Source organism: Schistocerca piceifrons, chromosome 1 (assembly GCF_021461385.2).
Source record: "Schistocerca piceifrons isolate TAMUIC-IGC-003096 chromosome 1, iqSchPice1.1, whole genome shotgun sequence".
Lineage (NCBI taxonomy): Eukaryota > Metazoa > Arthropoda > Insecta > Orthoptera > Acrididae > Schistocerca > Schistocerca piceifrons.
Genome location: NC_060138.1, coordinates 63973684 through 63993166, shown reverse-complemented (window position 1 = coordinate 63993166; position 19483 = coordinate 63973684). Strand labels below are relative to the sequence as shown.

The window sequence follows — 19483 nt, the reverse complement described above, 5'->3', positions numbered from 1 at the left end:
TGACTCAGACCGCGTCGCGATACCGTTACCAGGTGCGCCCGCCCTGGCGTCCTTCTGTTTCACACGCATTTCGTGTACGTACCATCTGGCACTGTTGCTATTTTTCAAAATATCGGGAATCCGATGTATCGATATTAAATATCAATACTGCATCATGCATATCGAGGAAAGGTATCGATATATCGAAAGACACTATCGACACACCTGCCTATAAAAACATCGGCTACACAGTATAAATGTACTGCTGGTTTTAGAGCTGCCTATGTAAGTACTGATTATTATTAGATATTCGGGTACATCAACAAGCTTGCAGCCTGGCTATCCACCTTACAGGAAGAATTGAAAGGAAAACGATGCACGTTCACGCTTGGCGATAACCACTTTGCTAACAATAGTAACTGTGTGTAAGTGGCACAATAAAATGTTTCCGATGGGTCCGTCGTTCGGCTCCGTCATATATCGCATTTGTCCGAAACACTTCATGTCGACTGACCTATTTTCTCATTTCTGACAACACCAGAGAACTAGCAGTTGGAGTGTTAGAATTACGTAGTGAAGCTAAACTTTGCAGTTTCTGCTGGTAGCGCGAGCACCGATTACGTCAGCATTACCCCTTTTCAAAAAGTGATTCAAATGGCTCTGAGCACCATGGGACTTAACATCTGTGGTCATCAGTCCCCTAGAACTTAGAACTAATTAAACCTAACTAACCTAAGGACATCACACACATCCATGCCCAAGGCAGGATTCGAACCTGCGACCGTAACGGTCGCGCGGCTCCAGACTGAAGCGCCTAGAACCGCTCGGCCACATCGGCCGGCTACCCCTTTTCTCTCGTACGTCTCCGCACACAGGAAAGACCAGTGTTTTCATTCAGATTTTTGTTCCTCTTTTTCAGCGACTGTTTTCGAAGACGCCGATGTGAATAAACTGTTTTTCAACGCAAGTGGTGTGCTATTTCTTCACGTCGGAAATCTTGTTATTCCATTCACATTGACACGAGCCCCCCCCCCCCCTCTCCCCCCTCCAGTGCAATCGGACTACTTCTTTTGTACCACACTTGCTTGCTTCACACAGTCGAAGAGAAAGATTGGACGTGATGAAAGCTCAAAAAGCTAATACGACTCGTTCACACAGTGAAAGTAAAATTATGTTCTAATACAATTTCAAAAGAACAACTTCAAATATTTACCGAAAATTGTGGAAAAAATATTATCTAAAAAGGTTTGGTAGTCGGTATTACCATTTCCTTGTCGATTCATCTTTGTGAGTTGACATATATCGATATTCTTCTGAATGATATCGATATGCCTGTATACCGGTATTTTATCAACAGACCTACTACCATCCAATCAGTTGCCTATTTAATATTTTAAAAACAACGCTGGACGGCGCTGCAGGGATCTGCGTGTACATTATGAAGCGCAAGCCATCTAACGGTATGTGGCAGAGGGTACCACTAACTGATTGCCTTTCTCTGTTCCATCGCGAATGGCGGCTGGGAAAAGCCCCTGTATAGGCTCTAATATCTCGAATTTTCTCGTCGTTGTCATTTCGCAAGATGTGTGTTGGAGGAAGTAATATTGTGTCCGACTATTCCCGGAAAGTGTGCACTCTCCAGATTTCAAAAAAATGGTTCAAATGGCTCTGAGCACTATGGGACTTAACATCTATGGTCATCAGTCCCCTAGAACTTAGAACTACTTAAACCTAACTAACCTAAGGACATCACACATATCCATGCCCGAGGCAGGATTCGAATCTGCGACCGTAGCAGTTGTGCGGCTCCGGACTGAGCGCCTCGAACCGCTAGACCACCGCGGCCGGCTCCAGATTTCAGTAGTAAGCCTCTACGTGGTACGCAACGCCTCCCTTGCAACGTCTGTCACTGTAACGCTATCGCGCCGACTAAATCATCCCGCGACGAAACGCGCCGCTCTTCTTTGAATCTTCATCTCTTCTATCAGTCCTGCCTGGTAGGGATCCGAAATTGACGAATAATACTCAAGAAGCGGTCGAACGCTTCCTTTGTGGATGTATTACATTTGCTTAACATTTTTCCCATGAATCTTAGTCTAGCATCTGCTTTTCCTACCATTTGCCTATTTCGTCATTCTACCTAATGTCGCTCTGGATAGTTACTCCTAGATATTTTACGGGAGATACTGTTTCCAGCAATTTGTCATCAATAGTGTAGTTGTACAGTAGTGGATTTCTTTTTCTGTATATGCGCAATACGTTATATCTATTTACATTCGAGGTCGACTGCATCAGCTTGCACAATTCTTCAGTCCGCTGTAAATGGATACTGTTTTCTGGCATTGCTACCTTCTTATAGAGGACTGCATCATCTGCGAACAGTCTTAAAGATCTTCCGACGCGTTGTACTGGATAAAAGTATGTCCAGACATGAGCTATGTATAACAAGAAACATTAATTCGACCAGACGACATTTCTCTTGTCGCCATGTTACAGTTCGCTTCTTTTACCAAAACAGTGGAGCTACGGACGCAACTGAGAGAGAAATCTGAGACAGTGGTTTATTAAGTGAGTAACTGATGACAAGTGAGGCCAATAGCTTCTGAAAAAGCACATCCTCATCACAAAAATAAACGTTAATCTCTTCACTTTTGTTGTTCCAAAATCTACAGCATTTCTCATTTCACCAGCTATCAATGGCTCTTTAAATCTAGTCTTTCATCGTTAAAGTCTGTAGTTAGAGGAACAAGACAGTAGGTAATGAAATTTTGTGTAATAATCATGTAGCAAAATACTCTCCTCTTTTTGTACTATCATTTGCCAAAATTTGATTTCGATATCTCAAATCGTTTATGAAATATGAGGAATATTTCATTCTGGCTTTATCACTGTCACCCGCGATCACAAATGTGTATGCTACATCAGATCAATTTTCTCGAGAGTGGTGACAGATAGAGATCTCCACCAAAGTCTAAAGAAAAGTTTCAGTATGTTAGCTAAATTTCATACGCAGCAAACAATGAACACGTCCAGGGCTCTGGACGGAAATTGGTCACTGCGCATCAGGCAAGGAATTGCTGTGACATTCGTGTATTTCCGACGTGTATGCTGAAAATTCGGAAGCGTGATCTATGGCGATGTTATTACCAAATGCATCCAAACAGGACCAACATGTTGTTACTACTTTCTTGGCAGCCGAAGCACAAACATCGGAAAATATCCGTCGGAGAATGGAGAATGTCTGTAGGGCCGTACGCCTGCCGAAAACCACCGTTGTGGTAAGATGCACCAACTCCCGTGCTGGTCGGTATTCGCCACAAGATCTGAAAGGGCAGCATCACCTGGCAGACTGTAGTGGGACGCACTCGAGCACCCGCCCTTATAGTCCTGACCTCTCTCCATGCGAATATCACACCTTCGGTCCCTTGAAAAAGGCATTGAAGGTTTTGTGGCGGTGTTCGTAGCGACAAGCAATTCGCTGTAGGAACGGCTTACGAAGTCACCGCCACACTTTTAATAGCGGGCCGACCGGTCCGCTGGAACAGTGAACAGAAAGATGAAAACCCAAACACTCTGATTAAATGAAAGTCGGTACTTATCTTTATTAACGAAGATACAGAACACAGTAGTGAACGCCGTGTCTACAGAGATCTGTCTAGTTCGAGTCGGAGCGGCTAGGTCAGCGTCGGCTGACGACAAACAACAACTCTGCTGCGATGAACACACAACTGACTAGCAAGTACACAATTCGGTGGCGAGTATACAACTGAGCGGCGAATACAGAACTGTCCTAGCGCTCGCGACTCCAGCGCCAAGAAGCCAGAAGCCAGCTGTGGCGCGCGCAGACTTGCGGCGATTTCCTGTCTCGCTGGCGCTGCTTATGCGGACGGCGTCCGGACTTTGATGCTGCCAACCTTTTGGCAGCGGGCTCGGGTGGCATTACTGGCTAGGATATAACAGAAGGGTCGACGATTCCTGTCGGACGAGGATGTGCAACAGGCAGTTAAGGACTTGTTGCCGCGGCAGGACGAGGTGTTCTACCAGGTCTTCAGCCTGGTGCGTCAGCGGTATGATTGTCTCAGTGCTTATGTCGTTTTTTCCTGACTGAAATATCGATCCTGGACAGCGCGGTCTTCAAACGCAAACTTTCTGATCGCCCATTATAGTTAGTTTATTTTTGCGATGCGCATAATGAAGCAATTTCCCGTCTATCGCGGGAACTACTTAGAACTCGAGAAAGTATTTAAACGATACATTCAGCATATGTGACGGATATGTTTCAGTTGTACTGTCATAGATGCATCGTACAAAGTATAGTAGTGTAGTGAATGGACAGTGTTCACGCATTCCTTTCACAAGCTTCAGCCTCCAACACATTGTGGCCGAGCGGTTCTAGGCACTTCAGTCTGGATCCGCGCGACCGCTACGGTCGCAGGTTCAACTCCTGCCTCGAGTATGGATGTGTGTGGTGTTTTTAGGTTAGTTAGGTTAAAGTAGCTCTAAGTTCTAGGGGACTGATGACCTCAGATGTTAAGTCCCATAGTGCTCAGAGCCATTTCCAACACATTGTGTCGCATGTTAGTGTAAGTATCTGAAAAAAAATTAAAATTATTGGTAACCTTTGTAATCAATAACGCAATCGTACGAAGTAATGGTAATGGTAATGATCTCTCAAAAATAATTTTGTTTCGAGGTGTAAATAATTACCCCCCTGACCGGGAACCACTGCCATAGATACGGCAGTAACACTTGAGCAGCCGAGTACATTAGCTCTTCTTTCGAGATGCTCTGTCCAAGGCCGCAAGAGTCTTGTCATTTGCCAGAGGCGATTATCCCAGTGGATTCTCCTGTTTCTGTACCACCATCACTAGAATGATTCCCCATTTTCGACCTTTACGGTCAGTGGAATGATTCCCCATTCGTCCGTGCTCCGCCCTATATACGGTACTTTCTTACCGCGTCTCGTTCCCGCAGCCCAAGCAGTGGGCATCCAAACTCACGGTGGGCAATCTGGAAAGTAGAGAGAGGAGTGCAGCATATCAGAATATGACGATACGGGTCGGGGGTAGCTGCTCACTTGATTAATGGATCCTCCTCAATTTCTGTGATAAAAGGTAAGTAGCTCCGACCTCGGTTTCGGTCTATTCTTCTAACGAAAGGGGACACTGGCATTGCTGCTTCATGCAGATCCCCTTGTCCAGTACTTCCGCATGTACTCGCAAGCCGATGGTGACGTAAATACAGCTGTTGTTCCCCCTTCCGCTGACGCAAGCGCAGCACCGATAGCGAACGCAGTACGTGTGAGGCGTCCAAATGCAGCTCCTAGTGCCCATTTGCAAGCAAACGGACACCACTCCGAAAAGCAAAGAGCCCGTCACACAACGCAGTGGCTGCCGCGCAGGGCTGAATTAATTTTCCGAAAATAAATCGTAAAACACACAGACTCAGACCAAGTAACAAAATTCAAAAGTATACAAACAATTCATCGAATGTATAAAACAAAACACAGAATACTAAACCAGTTGTTGTTGTTCTGGTCTTCAGTCCTGAGACTGGTTTGATGCAGCTCTCCATGCTACTCTATCCTGTGCAAGCTTCTTCATCTCCCAGTACCTACTGCAACCTACATCCTTCTGAATCTGCTTAGTGTATTCATCTCTTGGTCTCCCTCTACGATTCTTACCCTCCACGCTGCCCTCCAATGCTAAATTTGTAATCCCTTGATGCCTCAAAACATGTCCTACCAACCGATCCCTTCTTCTAGTCAAGTTGTGCCACAAACTTCTCTTCTCCCCAATCCTATTCAATACCTCCTCATTAGTTACGTGATCTACCCACCTTATTTTCAGCATTCTTCTGTAGCACCACATTTCGAAAGCTTCTACTCTCTTCTTGTCCAAACTATTTATCGTCCATGTTTCACTTCCATACACGGCTACACTCCATACAAATACTTTCAGAAACGACTTCCTGACACTTAAATCTATACTCGATGTTAACAAATTTCTCTTCTTCAGAAACGATTTCCTTGCCATTGCCAGTCTACATTTTATATCCTCTCTACTTCGACCATCATCAGTTATTTTACTCCCTAAATAGCAAAACTCCTTTACTACTATAAGTGTCTCATTTCCTAATCTAATCCCCTCAGCATCACCCGATTTAATTTGTCTACATTCCATTATCCTCGTTTTGCTTTTGTTGATGTTCATCTTATATCCTCCTTTCAAGACACTGTCCATTCCGTTCAACTGCTCTTCCAAGTCCTTTGCTGTCTCTGACAGAATTACAATGTCATCGGCGAACCTCAAAGTTTTTACTTCTTCTCCATGAATTTTAATACCTACTCAGAATTTTTCTTTTGTTTCCTTTACTGCTTGCTCAATATACAGATTGAATAACATCGGGGAGAGGCTACAACCCTGTCTCACTCCTTTCCCAACCACTGCTTCCCTTTCATGCCCCTCGTCTCTTATAACTGCCATCTGGTTTCTGTACAAATTGTAAATAGTCTTTCGCTCCTTGTATAAACCAGGGAAACAGCAAATTTAACTGGACATATTGTGGACGTTTACTAAATTTTCAGAAAAACTAATACTGAAACAGTAAAACAGATCACAGTTCTAAAAGGACATCTGTAAGAAATACTACGGTTACACTTAACAGAAAGTACAAGATAGTGTAGGTAGTGGGGAGCAGGCGTGGTAATTACGACGATAAATAATTACTCGCACTACCGTCACTTCCTATGAATACCTTTATTCTCACAGCGGAAACACAATGCGTTTAGCATAGGGCGCCTACAGTGATCTACAACCAGGATGTAGAAGTCTGGTTTCTGAGTATAGAACTGCAGCGTGTCTGCAGATACACGTCGTCCGCCATATTGTAATTTGGCAAACAAATTTCCATCGTTCTGCATGCGACAAAGAATTGCAGGCTGATTTCTTGTTTTCAACTTTATGTCAACATATGATGTAATAGGCTGATTAGGAAGCGGAATTGAAAAGTATTTTCTTTGCGTGTTCTAGTGACATTTCCTAGCAGCCATGTTGTAGTTTGGCAAGAAACGAAATATTTACATATATGGCTGGCACGTTTAGATAGATGAAGTTCAACATCCAGGTAGTATAGAGATCACTGGGCGCGTACTACAGAGAACTGATCTGCCAAAGATACAGTTGTTCTGTGATTTATTGAGGGGTAGAGCCAGTGGTTCTGCGTCCTCACAATAGAAAAAAGTTTTGACAGAAAATTAACGACTTGAAGGTTGACCAGGTAGAAAAATCAAGAAACTTGGTACTTCTTGGTTGGATCATAGGGAAAGAATCAGTTCTGGAGAATGAAAGTAATATGGGCGCCAAAGAAGAGTAAAAGGAAATTCTGAAATGCAATTCGTTGTATGTTTCGTAGTTCAGAAAGGCAGAACAACAACAATTATAATACAACTTAAGAATAAGTTTGTTCATTAGAATTTGCGTGGTAGGATAGAAGAGGTGGTGATGGCCAAATTGCATGTCATTGTTTCATTCTGAATCTGCAGTGTCTTTACATTACAAAAGCAAACTATTCATGTTTCGTCTGGAGGTTGAGGACGATAAATATAGGCAACATTTTTGGTCTTAGCACAAGTGGGTTACATATTCCCACTATAAACTATACAGCACTCACAGCTCTCCAAGGGGATATACTTATAACAAAAACTTTCATTTTGACTCCAAGAAATATATCCTCAAGCGACCTTTGTCAAAACATCATTAAGGTGTTCTTTGAAATTTTCAGTTTTTTTGATTCATCTGATGTGAATCACAGACAGAAAAACAGTGCTGATACTTGAGAGTGGGGAACATAAGCAGTTCGTTAAGCTTAAGCTTTCTCAGAGTCTCTCAGATGAATCACAGTTCACAGATAGCTGCTGGTGATGCACGATTTGTGTTTTCCCATTATCTATGAGGGGTGATCAAAGAGTCCAGAATCGGTATGTCAGTCTCACAAAATGACCATGAGCAGTGAGGTAATCATCCCACCAGTGCACCAGGTTGAAGGTACCTTTTTGGTAAAACATCGTGTCATACTTGTAAAGAAGTCCATAAATGCCTCCTGCATGTCCTCATCCAACAGAAATCGCTGACCCTTCAAGGCTCTTTTTAAGGGACTGAAGGTATAATGTCACATGGGGAGAGGTCAGGACCATAGGGCAGGTTCATGAGTGTCTTCCGCTTGAGGCTGGCCTCCCGAATAGACCAGCATCTTGTGTTGAATTGCAACCAACACATAACTTGGCATACCATTCCACAGTGGTAGTTTTTGACGCTCATGCTGCCCCACACACATTCTTCATTCTCCAATGGATGTTCATTTCTACTTCAGCAGCCAAGAAAAGGATAACAGTACATTGGTCCTGTTGAGATGCATTTGATAATAATATCACCAAAGTTCACTTTCCCACTTGTACCACATACACGTCGGAAAGACTTCAATGCCCAACTAATCCATTGCATACATGTGGGTATTTACATATATGCACATCAGAGTCATACTACGTTGCATGTATGCGGCAGCAATGAGCTCAAACGGAAACTTTTTGATCACCCCTTACACTATTCTAAATAAGTACAAAAGACAAAAGATTTGTCTCCACCATGAAACATCACACTGTTGCTATGTAAAACACCTGTAGCCTTGGTAATGGCATCAGTCTGGCGAGGAGAGTTCACAAGTGTTTCTCCAGGTTTGTATGTCCAGTTGAACATGCTCATTGATGATTAGATCCTGTAGGACTACTAAACTGTAGGGATGTTCATTGCTACTTTCCACATACTTTCCACATACATGTTCCAGATACTCCTTGAAATGTTCTGTAGGATTAAGATTGGGCATTTAGCGAGCTGTTTGTGGTGTGATAGGGAGCTTAGGTGTTCATGGAAACCAGGAACGTATGTCTACAGCTTATCAGAAGACAGGAGTGTCTGCAGCATAGTCATCATGAAGAAGGAGAACAAATGGAAACACTTGATTACTAAGTACATTACCTTCATTAATATTCACAGTAAGTTGAATGAGGGGCTCAAGGCATATTAGTACAAAAAAAAAGACACCCACAAAACATCATAGATCTACCACCAGGCTGAACTACACCGTCCTCACACTTCAGATTAAATGGCTAATGGGGCTGTGGTTCACTTGAAGTTTTATTTTATTTGTTTATTTACGCGTCAAGTTCCATAGAACCAAATTGAGGAGCAAATATCTAAAGTTATAGAATGTGTCAGTACATGAAATTACAAGGTAAAAGTAATAACAGATTAAAATAAAATGTTTATGAACCCAAAAAATTCAAGCCATAAGTTTAAGTAAACACAATCAACAATACAGCATAAGAATCAGCTTAATTTTTCAAGGAACTTATTGACAGAATAGAAGGAGTGACCCATGAGGAAACTCTTCAGTTTCAATTTGAAAGTGCATGGATTATTGCTAAGATTTTTTGAATTCTTGTGGTAGCTTATTGAAAATGGATGCAACAGTATACTGCACACCTTTCTGCACAAGAGTTAAGGAAGTCCGATCCAAATGTAGGTTTGATTTCTGCCGAGTATTAACTGAATGAAAGCTGCTTATTCTTGGGAATGAGCTGATATGTGTTAACAAGAAATGACAGTAAAGAATATATATATTGAGATGCCAATGTCAAAATACCCAGACCCTTGAACAGGGATCGACTAGAGGTTTGCGAACTTACACCACTTACTGCCCGAACCACCCATATCTGAGCCAAAAATTTCCTTTTAGAGTGGGAAGAGTTACCCCAAAATATAATACCATATGATATAAGTGAATGAAAATAATCAAAGGGGTTGACTAGAGGTTCACGAACTTACACCGCTTATTGCCTGAACCACCCATATCTGAGCCAAAAATTTCCTTTTAGAATGGGAAGAGTTACCCCAAAATATAATACCATGTGATATAAGCGAATGAAAATAATCAGACTAATTTTCATGTTGAACGATCACTTACTTCAGACACCATTTGAATAGTAAAAATGGGAGCATTAACTCTTTGAACTAGATCCTGAACTTGCGCTTCCCACAACAGTTTACTATCTATCTGAACACCTAGAAATTTGAACTGTTCAGTTTCACTAATCATATGCCCATTCTGTGAAATTAAAATGTCAGATTTTGTTGAATTGTGTGTTAGAAACTCTAAAAATTGAGTATTTTTGTGGTTTAGCAGTAGTTTATTTTGTACAAGCCATGAACTTCTGTCATGAACTGCACTATTTGAAACCGAGCCAATGTAACTCACAACATCCTTTACTACCAAGCTAATGTCATCAGTAAACAGAAATATTTTAGCGTTACCCGTAATACTAGAGGTGTGCCCCGCTCAGACCCCACAATGCAGCCATTTCCAACACTGTGAATAATGACCTTTTGCTTTATGTTGCTAAAGTAAGAGGTGAACCAATTGTGAGCTACTCCCCATATTCCATAATGGTCCAACTTCTGGAGCAATATTTTGTGATCAACATAAATGAATGCCTTAGTTTAATAAAAAAATATGCCTAGCATTCGAAACCTTATGTTTAACCCATCCAGTACCTCACAGAGAAAAGAAAATGTAGCATTTTCAGTTGTTAAACGACTTCTAAAGTCAAACTGTACATTTGACAGCAAATTGTATGATACAAAATCATCACTTATCCTTTTCGCTTTTAGCAAACACTGATGGAATAGAAATAGGTCTATAATTGTCTACATTAGTTTACTACTGAGTACTTTAATCATTCAGGGGACTGAACAGGGCCAACATGTGCAGCACAGTACTTTAATATTCAGCTAGGCACTCCATCACATCCATGAGAGTCCTTAGTCTTTAGTTATTTAATTATTGACTCAGTCTCCCCCTTGTCTGTATCACAGAGGAGTATTTCAGATATCGGTCTTCGAAAGGCATTTGCTAAGGGAGTTATATGATTCCCTGCAGAAACTAAAATTTTATTTAACCCACCAACAATGCTCAGAAAATGATTGTTAAATATTGTACATATATCTGATTTTTCAGTAACAGAAATATTTTTAATATGAGCTGATTTTATGTTGTTGACCTTGTGCTGCTGACCACACACTTCCTTCACAAATCACCATATGTTTTTAACTTTATCCTGTGAATTAGCTATTCTATTTGCTTACCACATACTCTTTGCCTTCCTAATAACATTTTTAAGCACCTTACAATACTATTTGTAATGGGCAACTGTAGCTTGATTGTGACTACTTCTAATATTTTGATTTAATTCCTGCTTCGTTTTTCATGATATCCTTATCCCACTAGTCAGCCACCAAGGCTGCCTTTTACTGCTAGTACCCCGTTTAGAATGTTCTAATGGAAAGTAACTCCCAAAGAGAATGAGAAATGTGTTAAGGAAAGAATTATATTTGTCATCTATGTTATTGGCACTATAAACATCCTGCCACTCTTGTTCCTTGATGAGGTTTTAAAAACTCTCTATTTCCAATGGATTAATTTTCTTACATAGTTTGTAATTATATGTGACATTTGTTTGAGTACAAAAACCTTTCATTGTTAAAATTTGTGCATCATGGACTGAAAGGCCATTCACCCTTTTACTAACAGAATGCCCATATAGTAATGAAAAATGAATAAAAATATTGTCTATGGCTGTGCTACATTCCCCTGCACCCTAGTTGGAAAAAACACAGTCATATGAATTTAGGAGATCTACCAACATCCTTTTTCTTGCACAGTCATATACGAAGTTAATATTGAAGTCACCACATATATCTAATTTCTGGTACTTTCTATAAAGTGAATCAAGAACCCTCTCTTGTTAGAGCAGAAATGCTCCGAAGTCAGAGGTATGGGACCTATAAACAACAAAAATTAGTTTAGTTTCACTAAATTCAACTTCCCCTCCACAACTTTCAAGTATCTGTTCAGTGCAGTAAATGAAATGTCGTGTGGCTAGGGCCTCCCGTTGGGTAGACCGTTCGCCTGGTGCAAGTCTTTCGATTTGACGCCACTTCGGCAACTTGCGTGTCGATGGGGATGATTAGGACAACAGAACACCCAGTCCCTGAGCGGAGAAAATCTCCGACCCAGCCGGGAATCGAACCCGGGCCCTTAGGATTGATAGTCCGTCGCGCTGACCACTCAGCTACCGGGGGCGGACTTCAGCGCAGTGCCATGATATATCTATGGACTCAAATGGAATACTGTTTTTTACATACATGGCCACTCCCCCACTCCTCAAGGAACTCCTTGAAAAACATCCAGCTGATCCGTATCCTGATAAAGGAAGCCTCTGAATTGTCAAATTATTTAAGTGGTCCTCTGATATACCAATAATTTCAGAGTCAACATCTATAAGCAGTTCACTAATCTTATCTCTAATACCTCTTATATTTTGATGAAATGTGCTAATTCCTTCTCTACTTGAAAACATAAATTGCACCACTGCAATGTGACCCTTGCCCTCTGCCATCAGTGTCTTCTCCAGCTCCATGTTAACATGCCTAACAGCTGCATTAAGATGAGGCCGATCATGACACTGAAACAGCTACATGAAATGCACATGAGTGCCACCAGTTTGAGTAGCTATCTTTACCAAGCCACCACCTATATTATATTCTCCATCCCTATCAAGACTGTTCCCAGCTCCACCCACTATCACTACCTGATCCTTCTTCATAAAATTCTTACATATCTCCCCAATGTTGTCAGTCACCTGAGCCAACCCTGCACTAGGCTTCACTATGCTGGTGACCTGGTACTCACTCCTAACACTTCCTGCAACTGCTGGCCTACACCTCGACCATGCGAACTTACCTAACAGAGGCCTTCTAACTGCTGAGAACTGCTGCATGTTTCTGACACCTACAGCTGCAAGAAGCTCCTCTCCACTCAGCTCTGACAATAGGTCAAATCTATTGCACATACACAAAGTACAACTGTCTGAACACCTCTATCTCCTACCTGCTTTCTTGTCAATTGCCAGTTCCCATTCCCCAGCACTCTTCACCCTCCTCAACCTATCTAGTTCCTTGTTTGCGTATTGTAACTGCACCTGAAGGGCACAGATCTTAGGCTCCTGCTCCTTCATCAACTTAATTCTACTACAAATTCTGAATTCTCAGGAGGGGATCTCGCTAGAATGCCCACTGGCTTCCCCACTGCATCCCCCCAATGAAAATACTTTGAACAAATCCCACACCATAACCCACTACTCACAAACCTATGACAGAGCCCACACTTCTCACTCATGGTAAAATGTTACAGTTACTGAAAAAAAACTAAACATCTACGTTACCTAAGTTCAGTTACAACAGTAGTCTTGCATCATTTGAAAAGAGGCGAACTTGTGACTGGTTGGACCACACTAAGTACCCATTTAAGATGTGCAGTCATATGTACAGCTGTGATCAGTGGCCTTTTGAAAGGTACCAGACTCCAGTCCCTGTCAGGTAAGATATTTTTATTATCACTTTCTTACGATATGTTACATGTTTGCAAATGGCACACCATTTCTTGTAGACAAGTTCAACATTCCATATTTGTACATCAATAAATTGGACAACTACATTCACAGTGTGTTCATGGACATGTCCAAACACATTAGCTCCATTTTGCCATTCCGTCTCATCTCCATGTTGACCCAACTCACTGTTGCTGATTGGCACTTAACTTCACTACCATGAAATATGTCAAAAGTGGAGGGTCTCATCATGGCATGCTACTAGTTGTACACCACATAGTATTCCAAACTAATAAACTTATCTACAAAAATAATTAATTTTTGATAATGCAGGATAATTGGATAGATAAAAGAATCCACTCACCAGGCAGCAGTAGGAGAAATGGAAATGTGCAAGCTTTCAGAACCAATGGTCCCCTTCTTCTGGCAAAAGGGTTGAAAGGAAAGAAAGAGGGATCAAGGAAAGTGACTAATGCAGTTTCAGCAGTTTTATTCCAAATTATTTACTAAATGCAAATTTTATGACATCAGCTGCAATACGTATAGATGTTTTACACAGTTGCGACACATGAAAATTTGTGCCGGACTGGGACTTGAACCTATATTTCTCATTTACCATGACCTGTCTTAACCATTTCGGCTATCCATGCACACTCCTGGCTCGATCCAAACCTCCTTATGTTGCTGTCCACGGCTGTTATTGTAATCTTATGTACTTCTCCCTTTAAGGTCATAAAGTTCATAACAATACTTGATTCCCGCTCGGGGAGAATGACACTCCCACAAGGAACTGTGACCATTTTTATCATTCAAGTGTATGAAATATTATTCCAAATTATTCACTGAATGTGAATTTTATTATATCATTGGGTAACACATCTATATCTATTGCAGTTAATGTCATGAAATTTGTATTCAGCAAATAATCTGGAATAATATTATTCACCTGCTGATCATCAAATCATATGAGGGTGTGCCAAATTTTTATGTGAAAACTCTTAAAGCTTTTAAATGAAACAAATGTTATTAACATTCTAAATATTTATTCTTTATGTCTACATATTTATTTATGAGAGGGTGTTCTGTATGGACAAATTCATTGAATTCAAAACTTAATGAAAGCACTCTATTCCTCATGCACTGACATAGTTAGGCTACATACCTCCATGTTAAATGCTACAATATGGAGCCCTCTGGTGACAGAGTGCTGCAAATATGTAGACATGTGGAATGTTGATAAAGTTTGTTGTATTTAATAAGCTTTAAGAGCTTTTCTATAAAAATTTGGAACCATTATTTTCTAGCATGCCCATGTGTCAAAGCTCAGAAGTTTATTGAGCTTGCTTTTGCTACAAGTCATAACTTTCTTCTGTTTGTTGTTATCACTTGTTCTGCATATCATAACTTTTTTCTCATGTTAAGAAAGTGTCTTAATTAGGTCATTCGCATGGGTTGTTTGTGTAACTGGTATTAGGTCTGAAATGGCATCAAAAGATGATCCAGTAAAATGTAGTTTAGATTACAAATCTGGAGTATTTTTCTAATCTAGTTTTTTTACTGATATTCATGATTCATAGCACTGTTTTGTTCCTACAAAATGGCTGTACAGCTTCAGCAACATTATCAGTGGAACAGATGTTTAAAATATTAAAAACATCAGCTGTTATCACTATGTATTTTTAAGTGAAGTGTTTTAGTTTCCTGTTGATGAAGGTGAATTACTATTACATAGCATTACTATATTGGTAGCATTTCCTCTGTTGCAAAACTTAATTGTACTCGGTATTTTCCTTTGCAGATGCGGCAGTTGTATCTGCTGCTGTTGGTAGGGTTGGCGCTGGCGGCAGACCCACTGTCGTCATGCCCAGAGGATTGTGTGTGCACGCGGCGAGCTGGACTCTCCGAGATGGTGGCACGCTGCACCAAGTTAGACCCAGCAAGGCAAGTGTTTGCTGCTGAGGTGCGCCATCTTCACGTCAGTGGCGTCCCCAAGGAACATGGCATAGTGCTCGACCATGACACCTTCAAGAGGATGGGACTGCAGCAGGTGACTGAATTTTCTCATGTTGAGACTACTGAAGGGTGATCTGTTTTAATTGATAAAAATGATTCAATAGCCAATACTGCATAAAATATTTCTTTATTTAAGACAACCAGTTTCAACAGACTTTGATGTAATCTTCAGGTCTGTAAGAAAGTGTATACACATGTAATATGCCTCATAAGTTAAGATGTAACATTTGATATAACAGTTTTAGTTTGGCATTACAAAAGCAGGAAGTGGACCTGTACATTTACATACCTTAAAAATCATTTGTTGTAAAATGTGTTTATTTTATGCTGAACCTCACACCAAAATGCCAAGTTAATAAAAGTCAGCACATCATAAAAGGTTTATTTAAACCTTAAATATTTAAAAACGTAATGCATCTTGGCAAAAGTCCATGTCCATATACATATTGCTCACAGATGTTTGTTACATCACATGAAGATGGTTCACAATTGCACATCTGTTTACAAATGTTGGACATATTCTAAACAGTGCAGATCCACTTTAAATGGCATATAAGGTACAACTGACAAGCATTATAGCAAGGATAACATTTGTATAATATGTTGCAGCCACTAGATGGCTCTTAGATCCAAACCATGTAACAGAGCATAAATAAGTCACTTTTCATATTTAAAATCAACTGCTTTTGTGAGTGGCCTTTAAGAACAGTAAAGATTACAAAACTGTACTTTCTTAAAAACTAAAACATGTATTTAATTCTCACAATCCTCTTTATACATGCTTATTATTGCATGCATAATAGGAAAATTAAGATAGTTATTACTTTGTTGTTGTTGTGGCACTTCGCACTACAGGTTGGATCCCCGAAAGTGTGTTTCTGTGTCGTATCATTGTACTTTTCACCGTATATCACCATTGTTTACCTGCCTTTTCAGCATTGGTAGTTCATAGTTTTTTGCCCCAGATTAGTTGGGAAGTTTGTGGTGTGCATAGTTCTCCCTTGCTGGACCCCTGGCTACATCAGGCTGATCCCTGTCTACCATGGATGAGCCTGAAGAGCATCCTTTGTGGCTCTCCAACACTTCCACTGCCACCCCTTGTGGTGAATCATTTTGGAAATGCTGCTCACCCTGGCTTCCAGTCACGCCTGATGTTCCGCCCAACTCGCAGTAGGCAAAGGATCGTTTGAATCACGCCAACTGCCACAAATTGTCTGCGGATATCACCGGCACTGAAACCTATCACCATGATGACTGTCCACCATCCCATCACAGGGACCGTTCATCCATGACATCATTGTCTGACTACTCACCTGACTGCTTAGTAATTGATCTTTCTCATAGTGAGGCGGCGACTGCCTCAGCTGTGTCTGGCAACCACCTGGCTGTACCTATGAGTGCACCTCTTCCTACATTGTCCCACCACTGTGGCGAGTCTTCTGGGCACCCTGACCCACTTGGAAAGTTGTCTGGCCGTCGCTCAAGATGCTCCTCTGCCCACGCGGGCCATGGTGACAGCGGATCAAGGTCCAATATCTCCCTCCCAGGGGACGTTGCACTGGATGGTCCTGTGGGTCAGGAAATGGCTCCTGCTCCCAACCCTGCTTTTCAAGAGACCCCGTCAAGCCCTCTGAAAAAAGATACCCCTATTGTGGTGTATAAAGTCACTATTTATACAAAACTGAACACTGAGCTCCAGCGGCTCATCTTCGGCCAATTGTGGGCTGTTTACCAAAAAGATCATGTGAAATACCTGCACAAAAGTAGGGACGACTATCTTATCATTCTTAAATTTGTCAAATCGAGGTCAATGCCTTACTTTACCCATCAGACATTGGGAAATTGCCAAACCAAAATCGTCACCAAGTAGTTGCCACCACAGGTTACTGCAGAGGAGGCCAAGTAGGAACTGCTTCGGCTCCGTTTCAAGGACCCTTTGGTCCACTAGTATAGCTAGAGAGATCCTGAGACCCGGGTGTTGATCCCCTGCAGTACCCATGTCGTCTCCCTTTCCTGGAGGGAGGACATAGAGCGGCTTTATCAAACCCGGTACCTTCTGTACTCAAAGGTCTGGATTGTATCAAATGAGTGTCAAAACAGGCTCGTCATCTGTGGCAAATGCCAACATCTATGACATATTGGAAATTACTGCTCCCTGCCATTGCGGTGTGTTAAGTGGGCCAGCCCACATTTCGGGGAGAACTGCATGCTCCCCTCCTCGGAGAAGCCTACATGTGCCCTGTGTTTGGGCATGACCCATGATCCCCATCACATAGCATCCTGGAGGGGGTGCCCTGTTTACCAGAAGGCACTGAAGTCTTCATATCATCCCAAAAGGAAGCCAAGGACAAATCAACCTCCCCCACCGCAACGGGACACCATCAACTTTCCTGTTTTGCGGGGTCAGCTTGGTGCACCTTCTCAGCAGCTACTGTGGTACCAGGCTCTCAGGCACCAGTCGTTTTGAGGCATATGTGCCCCCTTCTGCCCAGACTCCCACGACATCCTTTGCTGCTGCAGCCCAGTCTCCTTCTCATTGTCCATCTTCCATGATGGCTTCCACTGCTCACCGACTACAGGAGCCAGCTGCAGCCCCTTCCAGTCCACCTGTGGCTGTATCCCAGCTGTCTCACCCCACCCCCACTCTGCCTCCTACTACACTGGCCCCCCTCCAGATCATCTCCTCCTTCATGAAACCCCACATCCAGGCTGTTATTCGTGACACTGCACACAAAATCAGTCAGAGTACGGTCTCTCCAACGTTGTTGCCCTAGTGGAAGGGCTTAGTCACATATTGTTGTAATGGTGAATCAACCACGACAACCCCGCCAGCCCCCTCAGAATCTTGTCACTCGCATTTTTAATGCCAGTGGCATTAAACGGATGAAGATGGAACTGAACGCCTTCCTCGATGACCGTTGTGTGGATATTTTACTGGTCACAGAAACACACCTCAAACTGGTAGACAATTTTTGCCTTCGCAGCATGGTGTATTACCACTCTGACTGCCTTGACTGCCGTGGTGGAGGCACAGCTGTGTTCCTCAACAAAGTTCTTGTCCATACCTAAGAGACTCTCCAACCAATGGAACACATAGACGCCACAGCAGTTACTATCTCCATATGCCTTGGTGCCATTACCTTTCCAGCAGTGTACTTGAGCCCAAACAAGCCACTGCTTGAAGTGGACCTTTGCACATTGACAAGGCCGACTCCTCCTTGACCTGGAGGATGCTTTAGCATTGTCAGTCTATGGCCCCTGTGAACCTACCCATATACCAGTATATTCCAACTGCCAGCCAGATGTTCTGGATGTGGCCCTGTTCAAGAACATCACCACTCAGTTTTTTCACTGTCAGATCTCCATGAACTGGCCTCTGACTGTGACCCAGTACTCCTGCACCTTACCGATGCTGCTCTTTCATTTGATGTTCATTCCACTGTGACCCTCACTGATTGGGACAGTTTGCCATGGTACTTAATAACACCACTTGGCATGACGTCGACTTACCAACACCGGCCAACATAGTCCATGCTGTGGATTACCTTCCCGCCAAAATACAGAAAGCAGTGAAGCTCTCCACCTTCACTGTCCCTTGGGCCTTAACCCCCCTGAATGATTTTCCTCCCCTGCTACGGGAGCTGAAGGTGGAAAACAACTGCTACCACCGGCAGTGGAAGCAGTTCCATGATCCTTGGGACAAATGTGAAATGAGGCGCCTCCAGAGCGAATTCTGCCACCGGCTCACCGACTGGAGGTCCAAACAATGGGAGGATAGGATGTCCACTTTCCTCCTGCACCATAAGTCTGGCTGGGCTATCATTCGCACCCTGTGATGTTCTGTGCCACCAACTGCCCATCCTATTCGTACAGCAGCAGGCTTGTCGTATGATAACCTCCAAATTGTGGAAATGCTGGCAGATGCGTTCAAGGCCCAAAACCACCCCCTTGTTCAGGAAATTTCTCCAGACGAACTACAAGATGAACACA

At 42.3% G+C, this 19483-nt stretch overlaps 1 protein-coding gene across 1 annotated transcript in view; it reads left to right on the top strand.

The window, feature by feature from the left end:
* The window catches only part of LOC124782999 (leucine-rich repeat-containing protein 15), a 109361-nt gene that overhangs the window by 78465 nt on the left and 11413 nt on the right, over nucleotides 1–19483 (top strand). The window contains exon 2 of the mRNA XM_047253988.1: nucleotides 15279–15527. Coding sequence (XP_047109944.1) covers nucleotides 15279–15527 — 249 coding nt within the window. The remainder of the gene's footprint in view (nucleotides 1–15278; nucleotides 15528–19483) is intronic.